Here is a 24,572-nt window from a genome sequence, read left to right on the forward strand (position 1 = left end):
ATGCCCACCACTGTAAAGTCTTGTGAGTCCTAAGGACAAGGCAGGACATAGTGAGAAGCACCTGGCCTGTGTGTGTCTGGCATTATCGCAGTTTACCGTTAAGATTGGGGTTATGCATCTGGGAGGAAGGTGGGAAGGAAGGTTGATGACTGCTAATAAGATGGGGAGTAAGGTTGTAACTTAAGGCGGTGGTCTAAGAAGAAAATCTAAGAGGAGTCAGATTTCAGTGTTGGAGTCCTGATTGCAGTGAGTCACTGGAGAGGCTCAGAGCTGCCTTTGTTTCACGCTGCGCTGTAAAGCAGGGAAAAGGCAGCAAACTTCATAACTCACTTTTTCATTCTGTGTATTTGTGCATGGTTTCTGTGTTTTCATGTGTGACCAGTGAGCTGCACCTAGGCAAAGAATGACTTCAAGGTGAGAATGCTGACTTATCACGCTTGCCTTTCTCCTCAGCTGACATCTTTATGTTTTATCACTGGTCATTTTTAAAATGATCTTTTTTTCTGGCTTACACATAACAGGCAATCCTACCGGCCTCTGAAGTTAAAGTGCCTTCTCTTGTCATGTTTATTCCCACTTATCCTGGATGCTCAGAGCTGGGAAGGTAAGCGGAACCAATGAATGCTCTTATCAGTTGCCTTTGCATGCAGGTGGCTAAAAGTAGGATGTTAACCCGGCAGCCTGTGTGATGGAGAATCTTCTTTAGAGATGTGAAATATAGAACAGCCTTGACACAAGGAAGGGGTTATCATAAGGAGAATATTTAATGTCAGTCTTGCTTGGGGCTGCTTTATCTATTGTTGCCAACTGTTGTCTAATGTTTGATACATGTGGTGCATCTTTGGATGCTAAAACTTTGGTCTATAGTTGATTTTCTCCAACGTCTCCTCCAACACTAGAGTGCGATTGCAATGTGTAATATGATTTTTTAAAAGTCCCAATTCATAAAACATATTTGCATACCTACTCACATTTAGACTCCACATGATTTACAAAAGTGTGAAAAGCAGCACAAAAAGCCCCAAAAAGTTCAATATGTTTGCCTTAAATACTGCGTAATTGATTTTTTTTTTTTTACACCTTTTTTGATTAACAACACTGCTGCAAACATGATAGTACATTACCCCCATAATATGTGCTGAATGGAAGCAGAACCTAAGAGATAATGAATGACAGTGCCTTATGTGACAGATGTGACGAGCCTAGCTGGTGTTCCTGTGGGGGCATCCGTACCACATTGATCTGTGAAGGAGGACCAGTTAGCACATCACTAGTTTAATATGATGGCTTACTTTAAGAAATAATGGAGTGTTGTAAATGTGTTCCTTTTTATAGGGATTCTGAATATGAAAGTCCTTATTTCTTGTAATTACTGTATCTAACGGAGAAAGTTCAATTTCAAAACATCAGTATGTCCCATTATCTTACTCAATGGATTTTGACATTGAATATTTGGGGGGAGGGTGGTCTAGAAATAGTGCTGCACTGGAGATTTGTTTATATCACAGAGCATATCCTATTATTATCATAAGTCAACATCTTCTTTGATAGTTTATAATGGATTAGGATTAGGATGACTTATCTTATTAGAGTCCTACATAAAACGAGAACTTTACACATCCCACTGATTGAGCATCAACAAAGTCTGCCCGTTACATCTAGGTATAAACATACAGTAGAATTTACCAGAGGGAAATATGGAAGTGGGCTTTTTTTGTTATTACATTTCAGATATATATTAATAAACTTTGCCAATGGAGGCATGGAAACTGCCAGATCCTGCTCCATGCTATCTGTCTGTGATGTAAACCATATACCTCTGAATATAAACGCTACTGTAAAAATGTCTTTCAAATGCTGAAACCTGACTGTACAAGAAGTGGTTACAACAATTTGGAATGAGCATGCAACTGCTCCGCGTCCTCTGCCAAGAGTCAGGAATAGCCAGCTCTGTATAAATTAGACTTTTCACATTGCTCATTTTTTCCATATGACATCCATTTTTCCTAATAGTATTCTCCAGTTTATGGGTTTTGTGGATTTTTGAGTAAAAAGGATGAAGCAGTTTACAGGCTCTCACTTTATCAATATGTGGAAGTGGCTTATGATTCCCAGGAATGCAGTGGGATGTCGTGTAATGTTTATCTTGTTTTTTTTACTAGAGGACTGCATGAATTCTCCATCACCTCTCATAGTTATTACCACATGTATCTTGTAACATTATTGGAGAAGCCTGTGAGCGAAATTTCAAACTTTAAACCAAACTAAACTGTGCTAAAGTGCAAAACAGATATAAACTCCTTCCCTGGATCTGAGACTTAAGTGTATATTTTAACTGTAAGTGCCTATTAAACATTGCAGAAAATGTAATGTTATCTGGAATGATCAGAGTTCAGGACCATGCTAATACCATTAAAATCCTCATTCTGCTATTTTCTCATTCCCCGGAAACTGAAACTGAGAATGTTTCCAAACTGTGAGGCTGATTCTCTCAGCAAGTGACGTGAACATACAACCATTGCAGACCACTCTACATGCCAAAGCATAAAAAGACCTTGTTCATACCTTCCCCTGTGGCTTAGACGTGCGGGGGGAAAGCCTTTATCGGAGTTCATTTTCATTTCTGGCAGAGACGTTCAGGAAGAGGTGTAGGATGTACATAAAATAATTTCAGTTAGAAAAATATTCAGTTCATTTCGAACATTTTACAAACAGGCATTTTTCTACTTGCATTCCTTAACATGTATAAGGTTTTCTGCTAACAGTAGACTCTTTATAAACTTTGTACCAGAGCAGAAACTGTATGCATACCTTACAATCCAGGTCTTAGTATTACCTAGAGTGATAATAATGTTTGTAAACTGTTATATACCCCAATTACAGAAGCATTTATCACCTATCCACTAGATTGGTGATAAATCTTAGTTACATGTCTTTCGAAGCACTTGCCTCTTGACAATCATCAGAATGGGGCATTTAGGTACCATGTTTCTTCAGCTACAAGAATGTGGTTAGGAGAATTTTGGGAAGGCACCATAGATATTGACCGAAGAAGCAGTACGCAAACTCAGCTGCCGAAGTGTTTAAATAGCTCTTGTGGCTGAGGGGAAAAGGGGACAAAGGATTCAGTTTTGATGATTGGTGGTCTAGATGCTTGGTTCCCCAAGAGTCTAACATTTATCACCCATCCAATAGGCAATAGGTAGATGATAAATACTTTAGGCTTTATTTAGGCTGGAGTTCCACATTAAACAGGTATTTTGTGGTGAAAAGATGTAAACAAAAAATTGATGAATCAAAAAATGAATTTGACTGCCCTTAGTCATACTCCGTCCCACGCCACACTTTTCTAAACATAGGCAGAGTTGGCAAAGACTTGCTTAAAAATGGCAAAAGTCACAATATTTTTGTGCAACCTAGTTGTGCAAGAATCTTGTACCATTACAAGGTGTTTTACATTAGAATTCTTGTGCAAAGTGACAGATACATTTGTCATCATAGAGTATTCTCAGACATGCATCAGTGGTCAGTAGATGAGCAAATCAATCAACTACAAATCAATTTAGAGTTGAATTACATCAAAATAACATGTTCAAACTATTTGAAATTCAATTTGCATGGATAGCAAAAAAAATGACTGATGCCATACATTACTGAAAAGAAAACAGGTTCACATGACTCCAGGTGCGACTGTGTGCGCTTCCCTATAATGCTTTACAGCGATCACATCACATGGTCTAGTACCACAAAACAAGGGGTGACTATCGCTGATACCACAAAAGATGAGGACAGGTAAAACAGTAGCTTTTTAAAAATTTTACAGCCTGGTGATAGGATGTCAGAGTGCACATGTCATTATCATAGGGATAGAAAATACTAAATCTAGGTGAGGTGTAATACTGCAGCACTGAAGAATATTGAAAATGGGAGAGGTAGTCTCAATCTGTGAAAAATAATTCAAAGATTAAAAAGATAAAAAAAAGGTGTACACCTGCATAGTCACTCACTGTGACTAATTTGTTTGATACATTGTCACAGCATATGTAATGCTATGACAGGGCCCCTAGACAGGAACTCAGACTTGAGACCCTGTACAGTCCCTTATCTCTGAGGTAGGCTTGATGGTAGCCAGTTCTGAACCCCCAGAGTGACCCTAACTCTTGTCTGAGCCTTGATCTTACTTCCTCCCTCTCACATTCTTGGGTCAGGCCAGAAAACACAAAGACAAAACTCCACAAAAAGACACAAACAAGGGAGCAAGAAACCTCGTCCACACAGCATACAGTACAACACAGCACTCAAAAATACATAGGAGAGACAATATTTGTATCGGAAAAAACAAAAAAGGGGAGGAAGTAACGCACAACAGGGCAACACTCACACCATTCAGAAGCACAACACAGATCACCATTAACAGGATAACCACCAAGACCAGGATCGTTGGAGCTTATGCTGAAGATATCATTGACACGTACAAGAAGAACACTATGCTTTAAATAGGGAGGAGACAGCTGTACGCGGCAATTAGCAACCTAAGCACTTAAGTCCTGCTCACTAGTCTGCATGAATTAACTCCTGCAGAGCTGAAGACCAGTGAACTTGAACCAGATGATGCCCGGCTCTGGCTGAGCAATGCAGAAGCCTCAGGTTGCTTGTCAGACTCAGTGGTGTAAACAGAGTCTGACAACGCCGTGCCAGCAGGAGTGTGCAGAACTGAACATCGCATGACATCTATGATATACTGTAGCGCAGCACCTTAAAGGAGTGATCTGCAGGCAAAAAGACATTTCCGTTAAATCCCTATCTATTTGATGTTATAATCTAAGCTGCTTTCTAATATACTTGTATTAAAAATTCCCTATAGTTCCCTAACTACACAATCTAACTACTATTCTATTTTTTTTCTAGTTCCTGCCTGATGATGACAATTGATTTGAGAATCCCAGTGCATGCTGCGATACTCAAACAAACTGTCATCAGGGGGCAGAGTCTGTGGCCGTGATTGTAGCCTCTTTTGGTGTGTACAAGATCCTGGGTCACTGCCTCATTTTACTGGCTTTAGTAGGCCGCTGCCTCACAATACTTATAGACCAGGTCTCTGCCATTGAAACAATATTAGTGCATCATGTGTAATCATTAATCATTTTTTACCCATAGTAAGAGAGATTTGTAGATGAGGTCAGCCTGCCAGTTCCCCAATGCACATTTCGCATCAGTTGCTGCCTCAGGGGGCTAATTATAACCAGTTGTAATACCCCTTATATGGTGTACTCACCACACAAGCCACCTGTCAAAGGGAGATGCCGGCACATGAGCGCTGCTGTCCACATCTCCCCCAGGTTCACCGTTACTCACCGAGACTGGTGCATGCCCAGTGGCTGAGAATTGGTTAGCCAGTGCACACGCACAGCTCTAAGACAGCGGCACAACCCATGGGAGAGCGAAGGACAGCGGGCGCATGCACCCCACCGCTGACAGGGTAATAATACTAACCACTAGTACAAAATGAGTTAGCTAGTAAACAGTGAAGTACAGTATATGTTATATATTATCCCAGTGAGTTAGTGTACATACACGGAGATTGTACTCCCTTTTGCAAAAGGATTGTGTGCTCTCATCTAAGGGTGCACTCACACAAGCCTTATGACTCTCACGAGTATCGGATCGCATCACTTGGTAAGGCTGCACACTCTCCGGACAGGAGCATCTCAGCTGCATAGAAATACATGAAGCCAACCCACTCCTGTCAGGAGAGTGTGCGGATGCACCGGGTGATGCGATCCGATACTCGTGAGAGTCATACGGCTCGTGAGAGCACACCCTTTACTGAAGGGTGTCATTACTTATTGAAAACGTCCCTGCTAGGTCTGGGCGCAAAATGCAAAAACATTTTTAGAATCAAATTCTTTGTCTTTCATGACTCAAATTTTATGCATGTCTCAGCCTACACCTAATTTTTAGTAAGGCTAAGTTCACACTTCAGTTCTTTTGCATCAGTCACAATCCGTAGCCTTGAGGAATTACGGAATCCTGCAAAATATTTTGCAGGAATCCAGTATTTCCCCATAGACTTCTATTAGTGACGGATTGCAACTGATGACCCTGCGTTGCATCCGCTGCGTCGCGGTCCGTCGTTTTTGACTGACCGCCGGGCGGGAGCAACGCAGAATGTAACGTTTTTCGGGCCGTCAAAATTAACGCGCCGCACAGGAATCCGTCGCCATCCGTCAAGCTTGTAATGTATGTCTATGGTGCTGGATTCCGTCGTAATCCGTCTTACAACGGAATCCAGCGCAGGATTCCGTCATGCTCTACTGAGCATGCCCAGCATGTTTGGCACACCCCCTGGGCTGTCCCAAACACAAACGGATCATGACTGATCCGTCAAAAAACGGACGCACAGCGGATGCAACGGACGCAACGGATCAGTTTTTTCACAGGATTCCTGTGAAAGGAATCCTGTGAAAAACACATCCGTTGCATCAGTTGCCAACTAAAAAACGACTGATCCGTTGCTGACGGACCTGAAGGATCTAAAACAACTGAAGTGTGAACTTAGCCTAAAGCATATTTTTTAGGACCAGCATCTGGGGTAAATTCACCAGAAAGAACTTTGTGCTGCATTGTGCCTTTCTATTTGAATACTCAATTTTCTTGAATTCTCTGCTTCCCCATTATTTTTGGCATACATATGAAGTTATTGGCGACATTTACAGGGGTGACTTGGACAATTCACAAAGGAAAAAACTTTAATATCTTAGCAAATAAAAATTATAGTTATTCTTTTAAATCCATTTCCTTAACAAAATTCTCAATTTTTGCATAAATATTTAATAATTTATTTGGTAGAACACTGCATAGGATTAGGATTTTAATTGCTAGTTAATAAGCCATAACTTCTTTATTCTCAAAACAGCTATCCAGTTCCTGGCATGATGAAGATATTGCTTATTCATTGTTCAAAGTATAAACAACAGCAAGGCAGGCATCTGACCCCCAAAGGAATCATTTTTGGACCATTTTTTACACCTTGAGTAGCATAAAGGCCGCTTTACACGCTGCGATATCGGTACAGATATCGCTAGCGTGGGTACCCGCCCCCATCTGTTGTGCGACACGGGCAAATCGCTGCCCGTGCCGCACAACATCACCCAGTCCCGTCATACTACTTACCTGCCCGGCGACGTCGCTGTGACCGGCAAACCGCCTCCTTTCTAAGGGGGCGGTTAGTTCAGCGTCACAGCGACGTCACAGCTGCGTCACTGAGCCGCCGCCCAATAGAAGCGGAGGGGCGGAGATGAGCGGGACGTAACATCCTGCCCACCTCCTTCCTTCCGCATAGCAGCCGGGAGGCAGGTAAGGAGAGCTTCCTCGTTCCTGCGGTGTCACACGGAGCGATGTGTGCTGCCTCAGGAACGAGCAACAACTTCGTTACTGCTGCAGTAACAATAATTGAGAATGGACCCCCATATCACCGATGAGCGATTTTGCACGTTTTTGCAACGATGCAAAATCGCTCATAGGTGTCACACGCAACGGCATCGCTAATGCGGCCAGATGTGCGTCACCAATTCCGTGACCCCAACGAGTTCGCATTAGCGATGTCATAGTGTGTAAAGCCCCCTTTAGGCTATGTGCCCACGGGGGAAAGTGTCCTGCGGTTATATCCGCAGGACATTCCGCAGCTCCCAAAAAACTGCAGCACAACTTTGTCTGTTTCAATGCTGCGGTTTATTTGCGGAATGTCCTGCGGATATCCTGCAGGCATTCTGCATTGAGAATACAGTACCATGGCTTCAGCACTGCATTCTCAATGCAGAACAAGTGCTGCAGTGATCGGGGGAGTTCATACTTACCTCCATCACACAGCACTTCTCTCCGGCGTCTGTCAGCGTCTCTACACTGTGCAGGAGAAGGTGGGCGGGCCTAAACCAGGTCTGGCTTTCACATGACCGAAGCTCGTGCAGGCCCCGCCCACCTCCTCCTTCCTGCTCATGGATCCACCGCGCTCCAGCCTCCTGTGCACCGAGGGAAAGTGACCGGGTGTCTGCTGTCAAGGCAGGTAAGTATGGGACCATCCACAGGTAAATCCTCAGGAATAATTGACATGCAGTTATGTGTGGCTGCGGGATATCCGCAACATATTCCGCAGTCGCACATTTCGCAACGTGGACACAGACACTCCACATGTCCCATAGGATAACATGGTGAGTGTCTGTACATGCTAAAACCTGCGGATTTATCTGGAAAATCCAGATAAAGCCGCAGGTTTTCCGCGGCAAAATCCGCAGAAGCAAGCTCCCGTTCAAAGCTCCAAATTCAACAAGCCACAAACACATGGACCCAAAGGAGCTATACTCCACACAGAACTGCAGGGAGTTCCTCAGCAATCCACTGAGGGGGAAAATCCCTGGAAGGAAATAAACTGAAACCAACCACAACAAATGACAAACCCAGATAAGCAAAAGAACCAGACAATAAACAAAGAGCAAGCACTTATCTGGAGTAGATGTGGAGTAAAGCAGGATTAAGCAGGCTGGAGATACAAAGAACAACTGACATCCGGCAACAGCCTGTAATCAGACCAGGACTTAAATAAGCAAAGAGTTAGCAAAGGAAACACCCACTGCACAACACACCTGGTCTCTGTCCAAACCATTCCTGGCCACCAGAAGGAGCCTCCCAGCAGCCAAAACATAACTAACATTCACAACAGGCGCTTCTATGAAAGCGCCATTTTCTGGGGCGGCTGCAGACTACAATTCGCAGCAGAGGGGCCCAGAAACCTCAGGCCAACCTGTGCTGCGGATTCCAATCCCCAGCTGCCTAGTTGTACCTAGCTGGACACAAAAATGGGGCGAAGCCCATGTCGTTTTTTTTTTTGTTTTTTTTTTTAATTATTTCATGAAATTCATGAAATAATTAAAAAAAGGGCTTCCCTATATTTTTAGTTCCCAGCCGGGTACAAATAGGCAGCTGGGGGTTGGGGGCAGCCGTACCTGCCTGCTTTACCTGGCTAGCATACAAAAATATGGCGAATCCCACGTCATTTTTTGTGGGCAAAAACTCCTGCATACAGTCCTGGATGGAGTATGCTGAGCCTTGTAGTGCTGCAGCTGCTGTCTGCTCTCCTGCATACACTAGTGAATGGAGCATGCTGAGCCTTGTAGTACTGCAGCTGCTGTCTGCTCTACTGCATACACTAGTGAATGGAGCATGCTGAGCCTTGTAGTTCTGCTCCCCCTGTCTCTCCCTCCAGCATACAGTCCTGGATGCAGCATGCTGAGTCTTGTAGTTCTGCAGCTGCTGTCTGCTCTCCTGCATATACTAGTGGATAAAGTATGCTGAGCCTTGCAGTTCTGCTCCCCCTGCCTCTCCCTCCAGCATACAGTCCTGGATGGAGGATGCTGAGCCTTGTAGTTCTGCAGCTGCTGTCTGCTCTCCTGCATACACTAGTAAATGGAGCATGCTGAGCCTTGTAGTTCTGCTCCCCCTGTCTCTCCCTCAAGCATACAGTCCTGGATGCAGTATGCTGAGCCTTGTCGTTCTGCTATCTGCTCTTCTCCATACAGACAGACAGCAGACAGCAGCTGCAGAACTACAAGGCTCAGCATACTCCATCCAGGACTGTATGCAGGAGTTTTTTGCCCCCCCAAAAAAAAATTATGTGGGCTTCGCCATGTTTTTGTATGCTAGCCAGGTACAGCAGGCAGCCATGGGCTGCTCCAACCCCCAGCTGCCTATTTGTACCCGGCTGGGAACCAAAAATATAGGGAAGCCCTTTTTTTTTTTTAATTATTTCATGAATTTCATTAAATAATTTTAAAAAAAATGACATGGGCTTCGCCGAATTTTTGTGTCCAGCCAGGTACAACTAGGCAGCTGGGGATTGGAATCCGCAGCACAGGGTGCCCAAGCTTGCTGCGTGGATCTGATACAGAGCGCTCCTGTTCTACGGCGCTCCTTTCAGCTTCATGTAGCAGAGCTGGATGCGTCGCGGGACCTCTGTGGATTACGCCAGACCTGGAGGGGTATTTGGGGATTTTAATAAAATGGTGAAAGAGGGTGTTTTTTTGTCTTTTATTCCAAATAAACAGCAATTCGGGATGAGCCGGGTAGAGTCCTGGGACTGTCGCATCTAATGGATGCGGCAATTCCGGGCGGCTGCTGGGTGATATTGTTAGGCTGGTGGGCTCCCCATAACGTGGCGCTCCCCATCCTGACAATACCAGCCTCCAGCCATGTGGCTTTGTCCTGGCTGGTATCAAAATTGGGGGGAACCGCAGTTTTTTTTGGTTATAATTTGTTTATTTTACTGCACGATAAAGCCGGCGGCTGTGATTGGTTGCAGTGAGACAGCTGTCACTCATCGTGGGGGCGTGTTTGACTGCAACCAATCATGGGTGCCGGTGGGTGGGGAAAGCAGGGAATACCAGATTGAATAATGTGCAGCAGCCATTTTCAAAAGAGGAAAAGCTGCCAGAGCTTTGTGACAGCTGTGCAGCGCCGCGCCCGTGATCGGTGAGTAGGAAAGAGAGAGGGATTGTGCTGGGGACACAGGACGCATGCAAATACACAACGTGCATACATAGCCTTACTGTGAAAAGCCATGCTTTTGGTGATCGAACCGTTATCGAACGGTAACTCGCCGAACTTGAAGCAAATCGTTCGAGTTCGTTGACCAACTCGAACATCGCCCAAAATGACTCGAATTTGAAATTGGTGAACGCTTCGAATCGAGCATCGCTAAACTCTACTCCCTGATGCTCAGGTGGAGGTATCATCATGGGGTCTAACTTTTTCTCCCACCAATCCGTTCCATGTTTTCACAGCTCTGAAGCACGTTAACCTCTTTGCTTGCAAATTAATTCTAAAAAAACTCTTTTACAAGCGGGACACCATGACGGTCAGTCAAGTGGAGAGGGACGCCATTCAGAGCCTTGAGGATGTGCTTTGGGAAAAAGAGACTCCCTCTACAGGTGTGTTTTCACATTCACTGATGCCTAGGTCCACAAAGTTCTCCCTTTGTCACTTTGTCCATCGGTGGATATATTCATGAGACAACTACGGGATATGGACACACACTAAACTCTCGTCGAGCACTTGGGGATATTTTCAAGAGAACTTACAATGATTCTAACAAAGGCACTTGAAGGCTTTGTATAAAATATCCAAAGATACCTACATTTTACATTTTGCCTAAGATACATAAAGATGAAGTCAATCCGCCTGGACTTCTGATCGTGTCCGGCATCGAGTGCTAGTGTGACCTCATATGTAAATTCATTGATTTTCATTTAAAACTTTGGTGGAACACTGCCCGTGTCCGTGACACGACGGACGTTCTTGGGCACATTGATGGCATCTTTATGAAGAATGATATGACCATTGCCATGGCCGACATTGAAAGCCTTTACACTTGCATAGCCCATGATGACGGACTTAGAGCGGTCTGATTTTTCTTTGAAACGTCCGGTCGGGGTGGCAATATCTGCAATGTGATCATAGAGCTGCTCCGTTTCGCCCTGACCCACAATTTTTCTTTAAAAATATTTTTTACCTGCAAAGGCATGGCACTTCTATGGGCATGGCCTGTGCACCCTCTTATGCCGGCCTCTTCCTGGGTTACTGGCAGAGTTTGGTTTTTGGTGGCGGGGGTGTGGGGACCTGCGCCCATGTGCAGTGCTGGCTTTGCTATATTGATGACACTCTTTTTGTTTGGCAGGGCCCAGCAGAGCAGCTCGATCAGTTTATGAAGCAATTGAATTTGAATAATTTGAATTTCAAATTGACCTATAAGAGTAGCAATCATATGATCGACTTCTTGGACATTCAAATAACAATTGATGACAAGAGGTTGGTCCAAACAGACATGTGCTGCAAGGACACGTCTGTTAGTGCATTGCTACATGCCTCATCCGTCCATAAACCCTCTACCATTCACGCCATCCCGACCGGGCAATTTTTGAGGAGGAAGTGGAATTGCTAGTCCAACTCTAGCTTTTAGGCACAGTCAGCTGACCTTTGCGGCCATTTCCAGAATAGGGGATATAGCAACAGATGCATCTGACATGGTTACAGTAGGGCTAAAAAGACCCCCAGGGCACAGTTGCTTACATATACCCCTTAAAACAGGAGCCATTTGATTCTGAAGTAAGATTCATTGGGACCTATAATCAGGAATGGGAAACAATGCGTGATATTTTGAAAAACATTGGTCAGTATTATTAACAGGCCCTGCATTGGCAGAGACTCAAAGAAAACCCACTCATAACATCTAAGAGGGCTAGAAACCTAAAAGACCATTTAGTGATATAAGCCATTATGTTCCTCCGAAAACAAATTTATTTGGCTCACAGGGTCCATTGTTGGGGTGCTTCCCGTGTGGACATTGTTTGGCCTGCAGCAATATCCTTTGTAGCACATCTTTTCAGTCATCAGATAGCCAGAGTAATTATGCCCTCAAACAATACATCACGTGTGGTACCACACAGTCTTGAAAAAGAACGCAGGAAGCGTTCGAAATGCGTAGCCGCACATGGGCTCCCTATTTTGTCCCTTGTAATGACAAGTACTTTTTACGTCCTTTAAAATAAAGCTTGCACTAGATTTTATATTATTCCGGAAGCTGGATTATTTTTTTCTTCTATTGGATCCCTGCACTACCAGAGTGTTATCCTTGCATGCCGGACCTTGCCACAGCTGAGCTGCATCTTTTTTCTGTGGTCACAGAAAATGCAGCTTGTGGCCCAAAAACGCATAACGTTTTGCCGTGTTTTTGTTAATGCCTATTTTGAAACCAAATATGATAGGATATTATAATTAATAGATGGCTAGAATAGATAGGTAAATAGATAGAAAAAGTACCAGGTGGCCATAAAATAACCTAATGTGTTTGGAGCCGTGTGCAGACTGACCCAGTGGACAGAAATTGGCTAAAAATTGGTATGTATGCTATTCAAGGCATGGGGAAACGGAAAGCATCTTAAAAAAAAAAATTATACCGAAACTCCCAACCAGGTAAAAAAGTGGTGCTGTACAGTGAGCAAGCATCCCAAAAACTTTGTGCCGATAATTGGTGATGTCACAATTGTTTCACAGACTAGCATAACTGTTCAATATGGCCAACATCATGGATGGTGATCATGTTCATCCTATGCAGAATATGCTCGACGCTTGGGTGTAAAATGTCTGGTGGGATGCTGCGCACTTCCAAAATGATGCGGTCTTTGAGGTCAGACAGGGTGTCAACATTTCTCCAATAAACACGCTCTTTCAAGTGTTCTAACAACCAGAAATCACAAGGATTGACATTAGGCGAATGCGGTGGCCATGCTTTAGGGAAGGAGGGACTCAAAATCCTATAATTAGGAAAATGTGCGTGCAGAACATTCTTCACATGATTTGCGATGTGAGGAGGTGCTCCAGCATGTTTGAAGGTTGTCGTCTGAAGACATTGCCGCTGTTGGAGTTGCGGAACAACCACTGTTTCCAGCATGGTCTGATATCTCACTGCTGTCACGGAACAGATAGCAACCCCAGTTGGCCTCATTTCTTCCTAAAAGAACAGTCCGAGGATAAATGATGAGGTGAAGCCACACCAAACAGTTACCTTTTGCCAATGCAGCGGAAGCTCCTCAACCGCATGCGGATTTTCAGTAGCCCATATGCCACAGTTTTGTGTGTGCACCATTCCATTCAGGAAAAAAAGCGCTTTGCCGCACCACAGAACATTCCATGGCCAATTGCCATCCACTTCCACTGTCGCCAGAAACATGAATGCAAATGTCATGCAGGTATCATTGTCACGAGGAAAAAGTTGTTGATGATGGCTTTTTTTGTATGGGCATGCCCGCAAGACCTTTCGGAGAACTTTCCACACTGTGCTGTACGGGAGCTCCAATTTTCTGGAACACTGTGTGCTCTGCTGTTCCAGGCAGAGTTGTTTGTGCCCTGTTCTACGACAGCAGTGGGAAAGTCTTCCACAACCTTTCTTCTTACCAGTCATCACTCGTGCCCTGCTGAACACTCAGTAACCCTGCTGGCTCAAAACGTGTCATCATCTGTCTCAGCGAATTGACAGCGATTGGACCGCTATGAAGTGATGTCCCTCGGGTTACCCACGGCCACAGCTGGAGTCCACCACCTGTGACAGCAAATCACCCGAGCGACTGAACTGAGCCGCGCGATCAACGGGAGTCAATCAGGTGATTTGCTTGACCGCGCACTGTATATTTGAGGCCTAAAACAAACATCCGTGAAAACCACGTCCGTGTAAAACGGGCCGTTTTTCGGGTCCGTTTTCCGTTGCAGAGTTGCGCGATGAGAATGAACTCGGGTGAACTTCACCCGACTTCATTGTCATGCTGCGGCTCTGTCTGTGTGCTGTGTACTGATTAGTGGTCACCTGTGAAGGATTCACCGGCGACCGCTAATCCCCTGAGTGACTGAAGTGTCCCCCCCTCTCTCATACTCACCGATCCCCGATCACCGGCGCTGCACGGCATTCACACTGCTCCGGCGGATTTTTCTAATTTGAAAAAGCTCATTAAACAATCTCGTATTCCCTGCTTTCCACGCCCACCGGCACCTATGATTGGTTGCAGTGAGACATGCCCCCACGCTGAGTGACAGGTGTCTCACTGCACCCAATCACAGCAGCCGGTGGGCGTGTCACTATGGAGTATAGAAATAAATAAATAATTAAAAAAACCGACGTGCGGTCCCCCCAAATTCAATACCAGCCAGATAAAGCCACTGTCAGCTGTCACTGAGGTTACCCGCGGCCACCGCTGCATCCACCGCTGGATCCAGGTAACCTCAGTGACAGCTCAGCTGATCACGCGGCTCTCTTCATTTGCTGCGTGGAGGTGACAGGAGCGGCGGTGTCTTCTTCTGCTCCGGTCACCTTCATGCAGCAGAGGTGAAAGCGACGCTGGAGGTCCGTGGATTACGCCGGACATGGAGGGCTTTTTGGGGCTGATTAAATTGGTGAACCAGGGAATTTGTTTGTGTTTTTTATTTCTAATAAAGTATTTTTCAGGTGTGTGTGTGTTTATTTACTGTAATTTACAGATCAATTATGGAACGTATCTCCGGGAGACGCCTGACATGATTAATCTAGGATTTAGTGGCAGCTATGGGCTGCCATTAACTCCTTATTACCCCGATTTGCCAACGCACCAGGGTAAATCAGGAAGAGCTGGGTACAGTCCCAGAACTGTTGCATCTAATGTATGCGGCAATTCTGGGCGGCTGCTGACTGATATTGTTAGGCTGGGGGGCTCCCCATAAAATGGAGCTCCCCATCCTGAGAACACCAGTCTTCAGCCGTATGGCTTTATCTGGCTGGTATTAAAATTGGGGGGACCGCATGCCGGTTTTTGTAATTATTTAATTATTTATTTCACTGCACAGTATAGACCCGCCCACCTGCTGCTGTGATTGGGTGCAGTGAGACACCTGTCACTCAGCGTGGGGGCGTTTCTCACTGCAACCAATCATAGGCGCCGGTGGGCGGGGAAAGCAGGGAATACGAGATTGTTTAATGAGCGGCCGGCTTTTTCAAAATAGTAAACGCCGCCGCAGCAGTGTGAATGCCATGCCGGGGATCGGTGAGTATGAGAGAGGGCTGCTAACTTCAGTCATTCGGGGGATTAGCGGTCACCGGTGAGTCCTTCACAGGTGACCGCTAATCAGGACGCGACACAGACAGAGCCGCAGCATGACAATGAAGTCGGGTGAAGTTCACCCGAGTTCATTCTGATCGTGCGGCTCTATCTGTGTCTGCTGTCATCTGCCATTCAGCTCTGCTACATGGCTGTCTGTGTTTGTTGTCAGCGGCCATGTAGCAGAGCTGAATGGCAGATGACATAGTAAAAAATACGCATTACACACGCATTACACACGCATTACACACGCTAGTAAAATCATTAATTTATTCAGAAAAAGCATCGCACTTGCGTTGCACTCGGACCTAACGTGAACTAAAATCAGCCGAGTTTTTTTCAGCCCAGTTGGACCGATTTTACTCGCATAGATGTGTTTTCAGCCTTAAAGGCTACTTTGATCAAATTCACACGTGCCCATGTTGAGTATTTGGTTAGTGTTTACCTCAGTTTGTGTGGCCAAAACCAGGAGTGGGTGATAAATGCAGCAGTGGTGACGTGTCTTTATTATACTTTTCCTCAGAATATTCCACATGTGATTTTGACTTAAATATATTGAGGTAAAAAGCACCAATACTCAGCGTGTGCACATGGCCTATTTAGTTGTAGTATTACTTCTGTGTAATAAGTATCAGATCTTTGGTGAATATGTTTCTGTATAGAGTCTGATATATTGAGCCCACTTCAATGATGAATTTCATACTGAAAACATAATAAAGATGGGCCGCTGATCATGGGCCACTGCTGTGTGCTTTCCCCCCAGGCCAAAATTTGCCAGCCAGACCCTGCAGGTAGAGGACTCCAGCTATGACTGCAAATCAGGCCGCAACTGAAGTGAGCCCCATAATCAGCGGGACGTCACTCAGGTGATTTGTTGTCACACATGGAGGTCTCTATCTGTGGCCATGGGTAAGCTGAGTGATGTCACCGCTTATTGCACGGCTCACTTCAGTTGCTGTGTGGAGCTCACAGTGGGCAGTCTTGTTCTATGGCACTCACTGTGAGCTTCAGATATGCAGCAGTGCTGGAAGCGTTGTGGGACCACGTATCGATTACATCGGACCTGGAGGGGTGTTTTGGAGGTTAATAAAGTGGTGAAAGAAGGTGCTTTTTTGTCTTTTATTGCAAATAAAGCATCTTTTCGGTGTTTATATTTATTTCTTTTCACTTACAGATTAAGGCTACATTCACATGATCCGTTTTTTTAACGGATGCATCCGTGTGTCATCCGTGTGCCTTCCGTTTTTTTTTTTTTGCGGACCGCAAAAAAACGGAAGCAGCAAGAAAGATAAATAAATAAGTAGATATAGAGATGGATAGATAGATAGATAGATAGATAGATAGATATAGAGACAGAGAGATAGAGGGATAAATGAATGAATGAATGATTGAATGAATGAATGAATGAATAACAAGAGGGATAGATAGATAGATAGATAGATAGACAGATAGATAGATGGGAAAGACATATAAAATGTCCCACCCCCTGCATATTCTAAGCTGGCACCCTTTTGTGACTTTCATGTGGCATTAAAGGGTGCTTAGCCTTGTATTTAGCCAAAAAATAAATAATTAAAAAAAAATGACGTGGGGGCCCCCCCCTATCTTTTGTAGCCAGCTAGGGTAAAGCAAACGGCTGCAGCCTGCAAACCACAGCTGGCAGCTTCATCTTGGCTGGTAATCCAAAACAGAGGGCACCCCACACTGTTATTATAAATTAAATAAATAATTTAAAACAAAAAACACGGGGTCCCCCCCAAATTGGATCACCAGCCAAGGTAAAGCGGACAGCTGTGGTCTGGTATTCTCAGACTAGGGAGGTCCACTGTTATTGGACACTCCCCAGCTTAAAAATAGCAGGCTACAGCCGCCCCAGAAGTGGCTCATCCATTAGATGTGCCAATCCTGGCGCTTTGCCCCAACTCATCTTGTTGCCCTGGTGCAGTGGCAAACGGGGTAATATATGAAGTTGATGCCAGATGTGTAATGTCACCTGGCATCAGGCCCTGGGGTTAATGATGTCACGCGTCTGTCAGATACCTGACATCACAAACCCAGTCAGTAATAAAAAAAAAAATTGACAACAAAAAAGTTTTATTTGAAAAAACACTCCCCAAAACATACCCTCATTCACCAATTTATTGAAAAGAACAATCAAATCCGGGTCCGGCATAATCCAATAAGGGGGTCCCACGACGATCCATACCATAGTCAATGTCCCAGTCAATGAAGGACAGAATGTTCCCCATTGGCTGGGAGAGCAGTGCAGTGACCTGAGCTTACATCAGTAGGTCAGCCCAGGTCACTGCAGGAGATGACGAGTGCCGGCATCAGGAGGTTACATGAGATCATTACCTGCTGTGATGATCTCCTGTACTCCTGACGTCAGCGCTGTCACTGACTTCTATGCCCGCCGCGTTCACAGCGAAGAATCGCGGGAGCCCGTGACGACACCGCTAGTGACAGCCTCGGGTCGCCCGCGAGATGTGACGTGAGAACGCGGCGGGCATAGAAGGCAGTGACAGCGCTGACATCAGGAGAGCAGGAGATCGTCACAGCAGGTAATGATCTCATCTAACCTAATAACAGCAGCGCTCGTCATCCCCGCGGCTGACCGCACTGCAGTGTGAGAAGCTGCTGATAATGCAGTGCGGGCAGACAGTGACACTGCAGTGCGGGCAGCCGCGGGGCTAGAGCAGGACACAGTCTGCACGGGCACCCGACAGAGGTCACACGGAAGTGCTTCCGTGCGGCTTCCAGGGACTTTGCGGGCCCATTGACTTGTATTGAGTCACGGTCCGTTATTACAGAACAGAATAGGACATGTTCCATAATAACGGAACATAGTAAAATTAGTGCATAGAGGAAAACGGGTATATGCCACGCTAAAAAACCCACTGGTATCAGGATAATGAAAAGATTTTTCTTTTTCCCTGATGAAGGAGACGGTCCTTGTCTCTGAAACGTGTTGAATTGCTGAAATAAAAAAGAAAATCTTTTCATTATCCTGATACCAGTGTTTTTTTAGCGCGGCATATACCCGTTTTCCTCTATGCACTAATTTTACTACGTCCTGCACGGGGCCGCTGCTTGAACCACGCGGGCACTCACATGCGCTATAAGGAGATGTGACTGGCACAACCCGATTAGGTGAGTGTACCTGTTTTTATTTCCTAACGGTAATACCGGGTAAGACCCTATTGCGCCTTCTGTCTCCCCATCTCTAGCAGCATAATAACGGAACGGACATACGGCATCCGATGTGTTTTTTTGTAGTATCGGATGCACACGGAAGTTCTTCCATGTGGGATCCGATCCTACACAAAAGACATTAAAAAGATGGTTCTGTCCGTGGGTCCGCAAAAAAACAGGAACTGACCAGGACAGATGGAATGGTCATGTGAATGAGCCCTAATGATTGGGGTGTCTTATAGATACCTGCCATTACTAATCTAGGAATTAGTGGCAGCTGTGGGCTGTTATTAACTCCTTATTACCCTGACTGCCACTGCATCAGGGCAATCGGGAAGAGCCGGGTAAAGTGGCAGGACTGTCGCATCTAATGGATGCGGCAATTCTGGGCGGCTGCTGGTAGATATTTTTAGGCTGGGGGGTGCCCAATAATCATGGGTATCCCCAGTCTGACAGTACCAACCCCCAGCTGTTTAGCTTTATATGTGCTGTTATTGGGGGAACCTACAGTACACCAATTTTTTACATTTATTTATTTATGTTATTTTACAGTACGATATAGACCCACCCACCGGCGTCTGTGATTGGTTGCAGTCAGACACGCTGTCACTCAGGGTGGGGACACATCTGAGTGCAACCAATCACAGCCGCCGGTGGGAGGGGGAAGCAGTATATATTCAATGGAGGTAATGAGACCGGGAAGTGAATCACAGGAGCAATGTGACAGCAGGCCATGTGATTTGGTAAGCATCAATCTCTTGCTCTTAACCCTTTGCGCCAGATTCTGGTCCCCATAGACTTTATATGAGAACCGTCATCTAGCCAGATAGCAGGGATCAATCCCCACTGACCAGCAGGAGATTGATCTGCCAGTCCTTTGAAACTCAGGGACAAAACGAAAAAAGAATTGCTATGCTGCATCTTGGCTGCATCTTCAAAAATGCAACTAAAAATAGATGCACTGTGCAGACAGCAAAATAGAAATCTCATAGACTTTGCTGGGAGAAGGAAATGCATGCATTTGGGTGCATCTTTGTGACCTCAAAAATACACCAAAAACACAGTAAAAGATGCAGTGTGTGAACATAGCCTAAGGAACAGTATCAACCAGGCACAAGGGTACAATTCCTGCAATATACTAGTTGGTTGAGTAAAAGGGATCAGATCCATTATTCCCAGATTGATCTTATAATGAATGAATGGAATATTCAGGAATACCTCTTCTGTCAGGCATTGCAAGTAGTATGTAAACATTGTGCAACAGACAACTAATAATGGATTTCATGCTTATGCTATGTTGATGTGTTATTTTAACCCTGCAAAGTGAAATGAATACCATGCATAGGATATGTTTACATGAGATGCAAGGAGCATAATTCAGTAGAACATTTATCTGACTGCAATGAATTAACTATACTGAATAAATCCTGGTACTGCATGGGTTAAACTGGATTAGAGCACTATGCAAGTCTCTTGACGCTAAAAGATGTGTGAAGAAAGAAATAGGATATGTAGCATTTTCAGCCTTGAGAAATGTCAGAAAGAGGAGGAAGAATGCAGGCTATTATCCCATCTCATAACCATGCCAGCGCTTCAGACTCAGCTAATTGAACAAAAGGGGATTGTGCCGTATGGAATAGCCATTTTTTCCATTATTGAAATATTTCCCTAGTGTAGGATAGGGCACTTTTGGAATCATAGCCCCTTAGGGAAAGTGTGTCCAATAGAAACAGCTGTATTTTTTGCAATGGCAGCCATCCATGATCAGGTCAGTTTAGGTCAATGAACATTCCCTGGTGTTTGCAGAAAAGTCGCATTTCAAGCAGTTTACACAACAAATTATAGTGCGTGACTTAATAATATTTAAATAATTTGGCTGCCAATACCCACATTCAGACTACTCTAAAGAATTACTAGTCTTATCGAACACTGACAGACACATTGTTAAAGAAGTCACTCTACAAATGGTGATTTTGTTTTCTTGTATTGAAGTTTGCTATATTTTTTCTCAATGTTTTGTCAGATTTGGGTTTGGAATCAGTGTTTGCTGAGAGGGATACATAAGGCCACAGAGATCAACAACCCTTTTTTGACTAAGCTAGTTTTTATATAAAATTTGTCATATGATCTCTCTGGAAACATTGGAATGAAATATGGTCCGTGTATACGCAAGAGGCCAGGATTAAGTGTTGCTTCTTTAAAGGATTTGTCCATCTAGTCATTATGCACACTGCATAGATCAAGATCAGTTTGGTGGGGGTCTGACAACTGCCACCCTTAGGCTACATGCGCACGCTGTGTTTTCTGTTGCGTTTTTGTTGCATTTTTTAGTACAGTTTTGTTGTCAAAACTTTCTGACATTTGACTTCCCAGCAAAGTCTATGAGAAGTTAGATTTGCAGTTTGTCAGCGTTTTATTTTTTTACAAAAGTTTGTGACAAAAAAGAAGCAGCATGTTCATTCTTTCTTGCGTTTTTGTCAAAATATTTCATGAAAACGCAAGGAAAAACACATGCTATCAAATTGGTGCTTCTTTGGTGCGTTTTACTTGCGTTTTTGGTGCTTTTTTGGCACCAAAAACGCACCAAAAAAGCACCAAAAGCGCATACAAAAACGCACCTACATTACAAGCGGGTTTTTTTTTAACATTTCCAGGCTCTCTCTGATACCAGTTTTGGCATGAGAACTTACATTTCAAGATCCACTGGTAATCTTCCAGGTCTTGCTCTCATGAGATATGCTGGTGTAGTTTGTTGAACTTACTGGGATGTTATTGTATATATCCACTAGGTCAGGTAGCTTCTCTGGCCACAGGTTTCTTTCCTCTATTGGGAGAGTCTTCAACAATTCAATTACGATTTGATTCATTCTTCCACACATGCCATTGGTTTGTGCATGGTAAGGGGTAGTACAAATCTTCTTGCACCCATACAAATTGCAGAATTCCTGGAATATCTCAGCTTCAAATACAGGCCCTTGGTCTGTCAATACCTGCTCTGGGTATCCATGTGGTCTGCAAAAATGTGCTTGAAAGGCTTTTGCTGCAGTCCTTGCTGTTAAATCTTTGACTAGAATGACCACTAAGAACCTGGAGTAATGATCTACCATTGTGAGTGCATAGGTGTAGCCTGTTCGACTAGGTGTCAGTTTCACATGATCCAGGGCTACAAGCTCCAATGGCTGTTTGGTAACAATGGGCTACAGTGGTGCTCTTTGACTATCGCAATCCTTTCTTCTCAGGGCACAGGGGCCACAGTTTCTGCACCAATTTTACAATCCAATAGAACCGGTCACGCAGCAATGCCTCCAATTTCTTCCAGCAAAAGTGTCCTGCTCGATCATGGTAGGCTTCCAACACCATTTGAATGTGGCTTCTAGGTATTACCACTTGACACACTCTTTCATGGGTTTTAGGGTTGGTAACACTTCTGTATAGTTTACCTTGGTGGACGCACAGCCTGTTCCTCTCTTTCCACAACTGTTGAGCTTCAGGTGGAACGTCAGGTTCTAGGCATGAACCTGGTTGAGTGATCAATTCTTTTACCAACTTTACTGCAGGATCACCATCCTGGGTTTCCTTACAACCGTGATGCGGTAACGGGTTTAATGCAGCCTCTTGATGCTTATTACAGGATTGCTGGTACTGGAAAGCACTAGGTCGGTGGAAAGCTGGCAATTCAATCTCTTCTAGCTCATCCACATCTTCTCCCTCCTCTGGTAGTTGAGGCATCCTGGATAATGCATCTGCGTTGGCATTCTTGCGACCAGCACAATATTTGATGGTGAAATCATAGTTTGCTAGTCGACCCACCCAACGTTGCTCCAGTGCACCCTGTTTTGCTGTATTCAGGTGGGTCAGAGGGTTGTTATCCGTGAAAACGGTAAACTTCGCGGTGGCCAGATAGTGCTTGAACTGCTCTGTGACAGCCCAGACCAATGCCAGGAACTCCAGCTTGAAGGAACTGTAATTTTCAGGGTTCCTCTCTGTAGGACTGAGTTTCCTGCTTGCATAGGCAATTACTCTCTCTTTACCATTCTGCACTTGGGACAGCACAGCTCCCAATCCCACGTTGCTGGCATCAGTGTATTGTACAAAGGGTAGATTGTAGTCAGGATATGCCAGAATCTTGTCACCAGTCAGGGCTAACTTCATCTGTCTGAAGGAGTTTTCTTCTCCCTCATCCCATTCGAATAGGGGACCAGAAGTTTTACCCTTTTTTGTCTGGCCTACCAGGAGTTCTTGTAAAGGCGCTACCATCTTTGTGTAGCCCTTGATGAATCTCCTGTAGTATCCTACGAGACCTAGGAACTGACGTACCTCTTTGACGGTGGTCGGTCTTGGCCAGTTCTTGATGGCAGTAATCTTTTCTGGATCTGGCGCCACTCCTTCTGCGCTGACAACGTGTCCGAGGTATTGGACCCTGGGTTTCAACAGGTGACACTTTGATGGCCTCAACTTCATTCCATACTTTAACAGTGCCTCTAGATGTTACAGATGTTTCTCGTAGGTTTTCAAGTATACGATCACATCATCCAGGTAGAGCACTACTGTCTCAAAGTTGCGGTGTCCCAAACAATGTTCTATCAACCTTTGAAAAGTTCCAGGTGCGTTGCACAGTTCAAATGGCATGCTGTTAAATTCGCACAGTCCCATTGTCGTGGCAAATGCATTTTTCTCTTGATCCTCTTCTGCGACAGAGACTTGCCAATAGCCACTGGTGAGATCTAGGGTAGAGAAGTAGTTAGCAGCCTTCGATGCAGCCGGGGATTCTTCTATCCGGGTTAGTGGATAGGCATCTTTGTGTGTTATCTGGTTGATCTGCCTATAGTCCAGTCACATCCTCATGGTGCCATCCTTCTTCTGGACTAGAATCAATGGAGCTGTCCAGGGGTTACAACTGTCTCTGATAACTCCAGCCTCCTTCATGTTCCTCAAAATCTCTTTGGCACACTGGTAATGCTTAGGTGGTATACGTCTGTATCTTTCTTTAATAGGAGGGTGGTTCCCTGTGGGTATGTGATGGTGTACCCCTTTGATCCTTCCAAAGTCTAATGGGTGTTTACTGAAAACTTGCTTGTATTCCTGTACTACCCTGTAAACCCTGTGTTTCTGGTGTGTAGGGGTGGAATCAATACCCACATGCAGCTCCTGACACCAATCTTTTAACTGTTTTTGGGGGTTGTCAACCTCTGCTTGTTCTATTGGGATCAGGCATTCCAATGCCTGGATGGAGTCATCTGTTACCGTGAACAGTTTGGCATTGATAGTGTACTTGGGCAATTTAGTTTCCTCCTCCCCACAATTCAATACTTGCACGGGTACTCTCCCCCTGCGAACATCAACCACTCCCCTGGCTGTCAAGACCGTGGACCAATTTTCTGAATAGATGGGCTCCACTACTGCCTGGTAGTCTTGCCCTTTTAAGCCTATGGCCGCCCAACACCATATCATCATTTCACTTCTGGGAGGTATCACAATGGGACCGGAGTCTATCACCTGTACATTACCAATTTCACCACCAGACAGAGTTACCTGTTTTTTCTGCAGGAGGGCTCAGATTTCTCTTTGCAGGACCCTCTGCTGCCCAGTACCTGCAGGTTCGACAATCTGTTGGAGTTAAAACAACACTTCTCCTAAACAGTTTTCGATCACATTGGTACCTAAAATCATCTGTGGATTCCTGTCATTTGCATCAGTTTCTACCACAATTAA

General features: G+C 44.7%; 1 protein-coding gene across 1 annotated transcript in view; it reads left to right on the plus strand.

The window, feature by feature from the left end:
• The first annotated feature begins 253 nt into the window (after nt 1-253).
• Nucleotides 254-24,572, plus strand: part of COL15A1 (collagen type XV alpha 1 chain) — a 1,158,634-nt gene continuing 1,134,315 nt past the window's right edge. The window contains exons 1-2 of the mRNA XM_075314950.1: nt 254-414; nt 522-604. Of these exons, the coding sequence (XP_075171065.1) occupies nt 404-414; nt 522-604 (94 nt within the window). The 5' untranslated portion in view covers nt 254-403. The remainder of the gene's footprint in view (nt 415-521; nt 605-24,572) is intronic.

The sequence above is a fragment of the Anomaloglossus baeobatrachus genome, chromosome 6 (genome assembly GCF_048569485.1).
Source record: "Anomaloglossus baeobatrachus isolate aAnoBae1 chromosome 6, aAnoBae1.hap1, whole genome shotgun sequence".
In the NCBI taxonomy this organism is placed as follows: Eukaryota; Metazoa; Chordata; class Amphibia; order Anura; family Aromobatidae; genus Anomaloglossus; species Anomaloglossus baeobatrachus.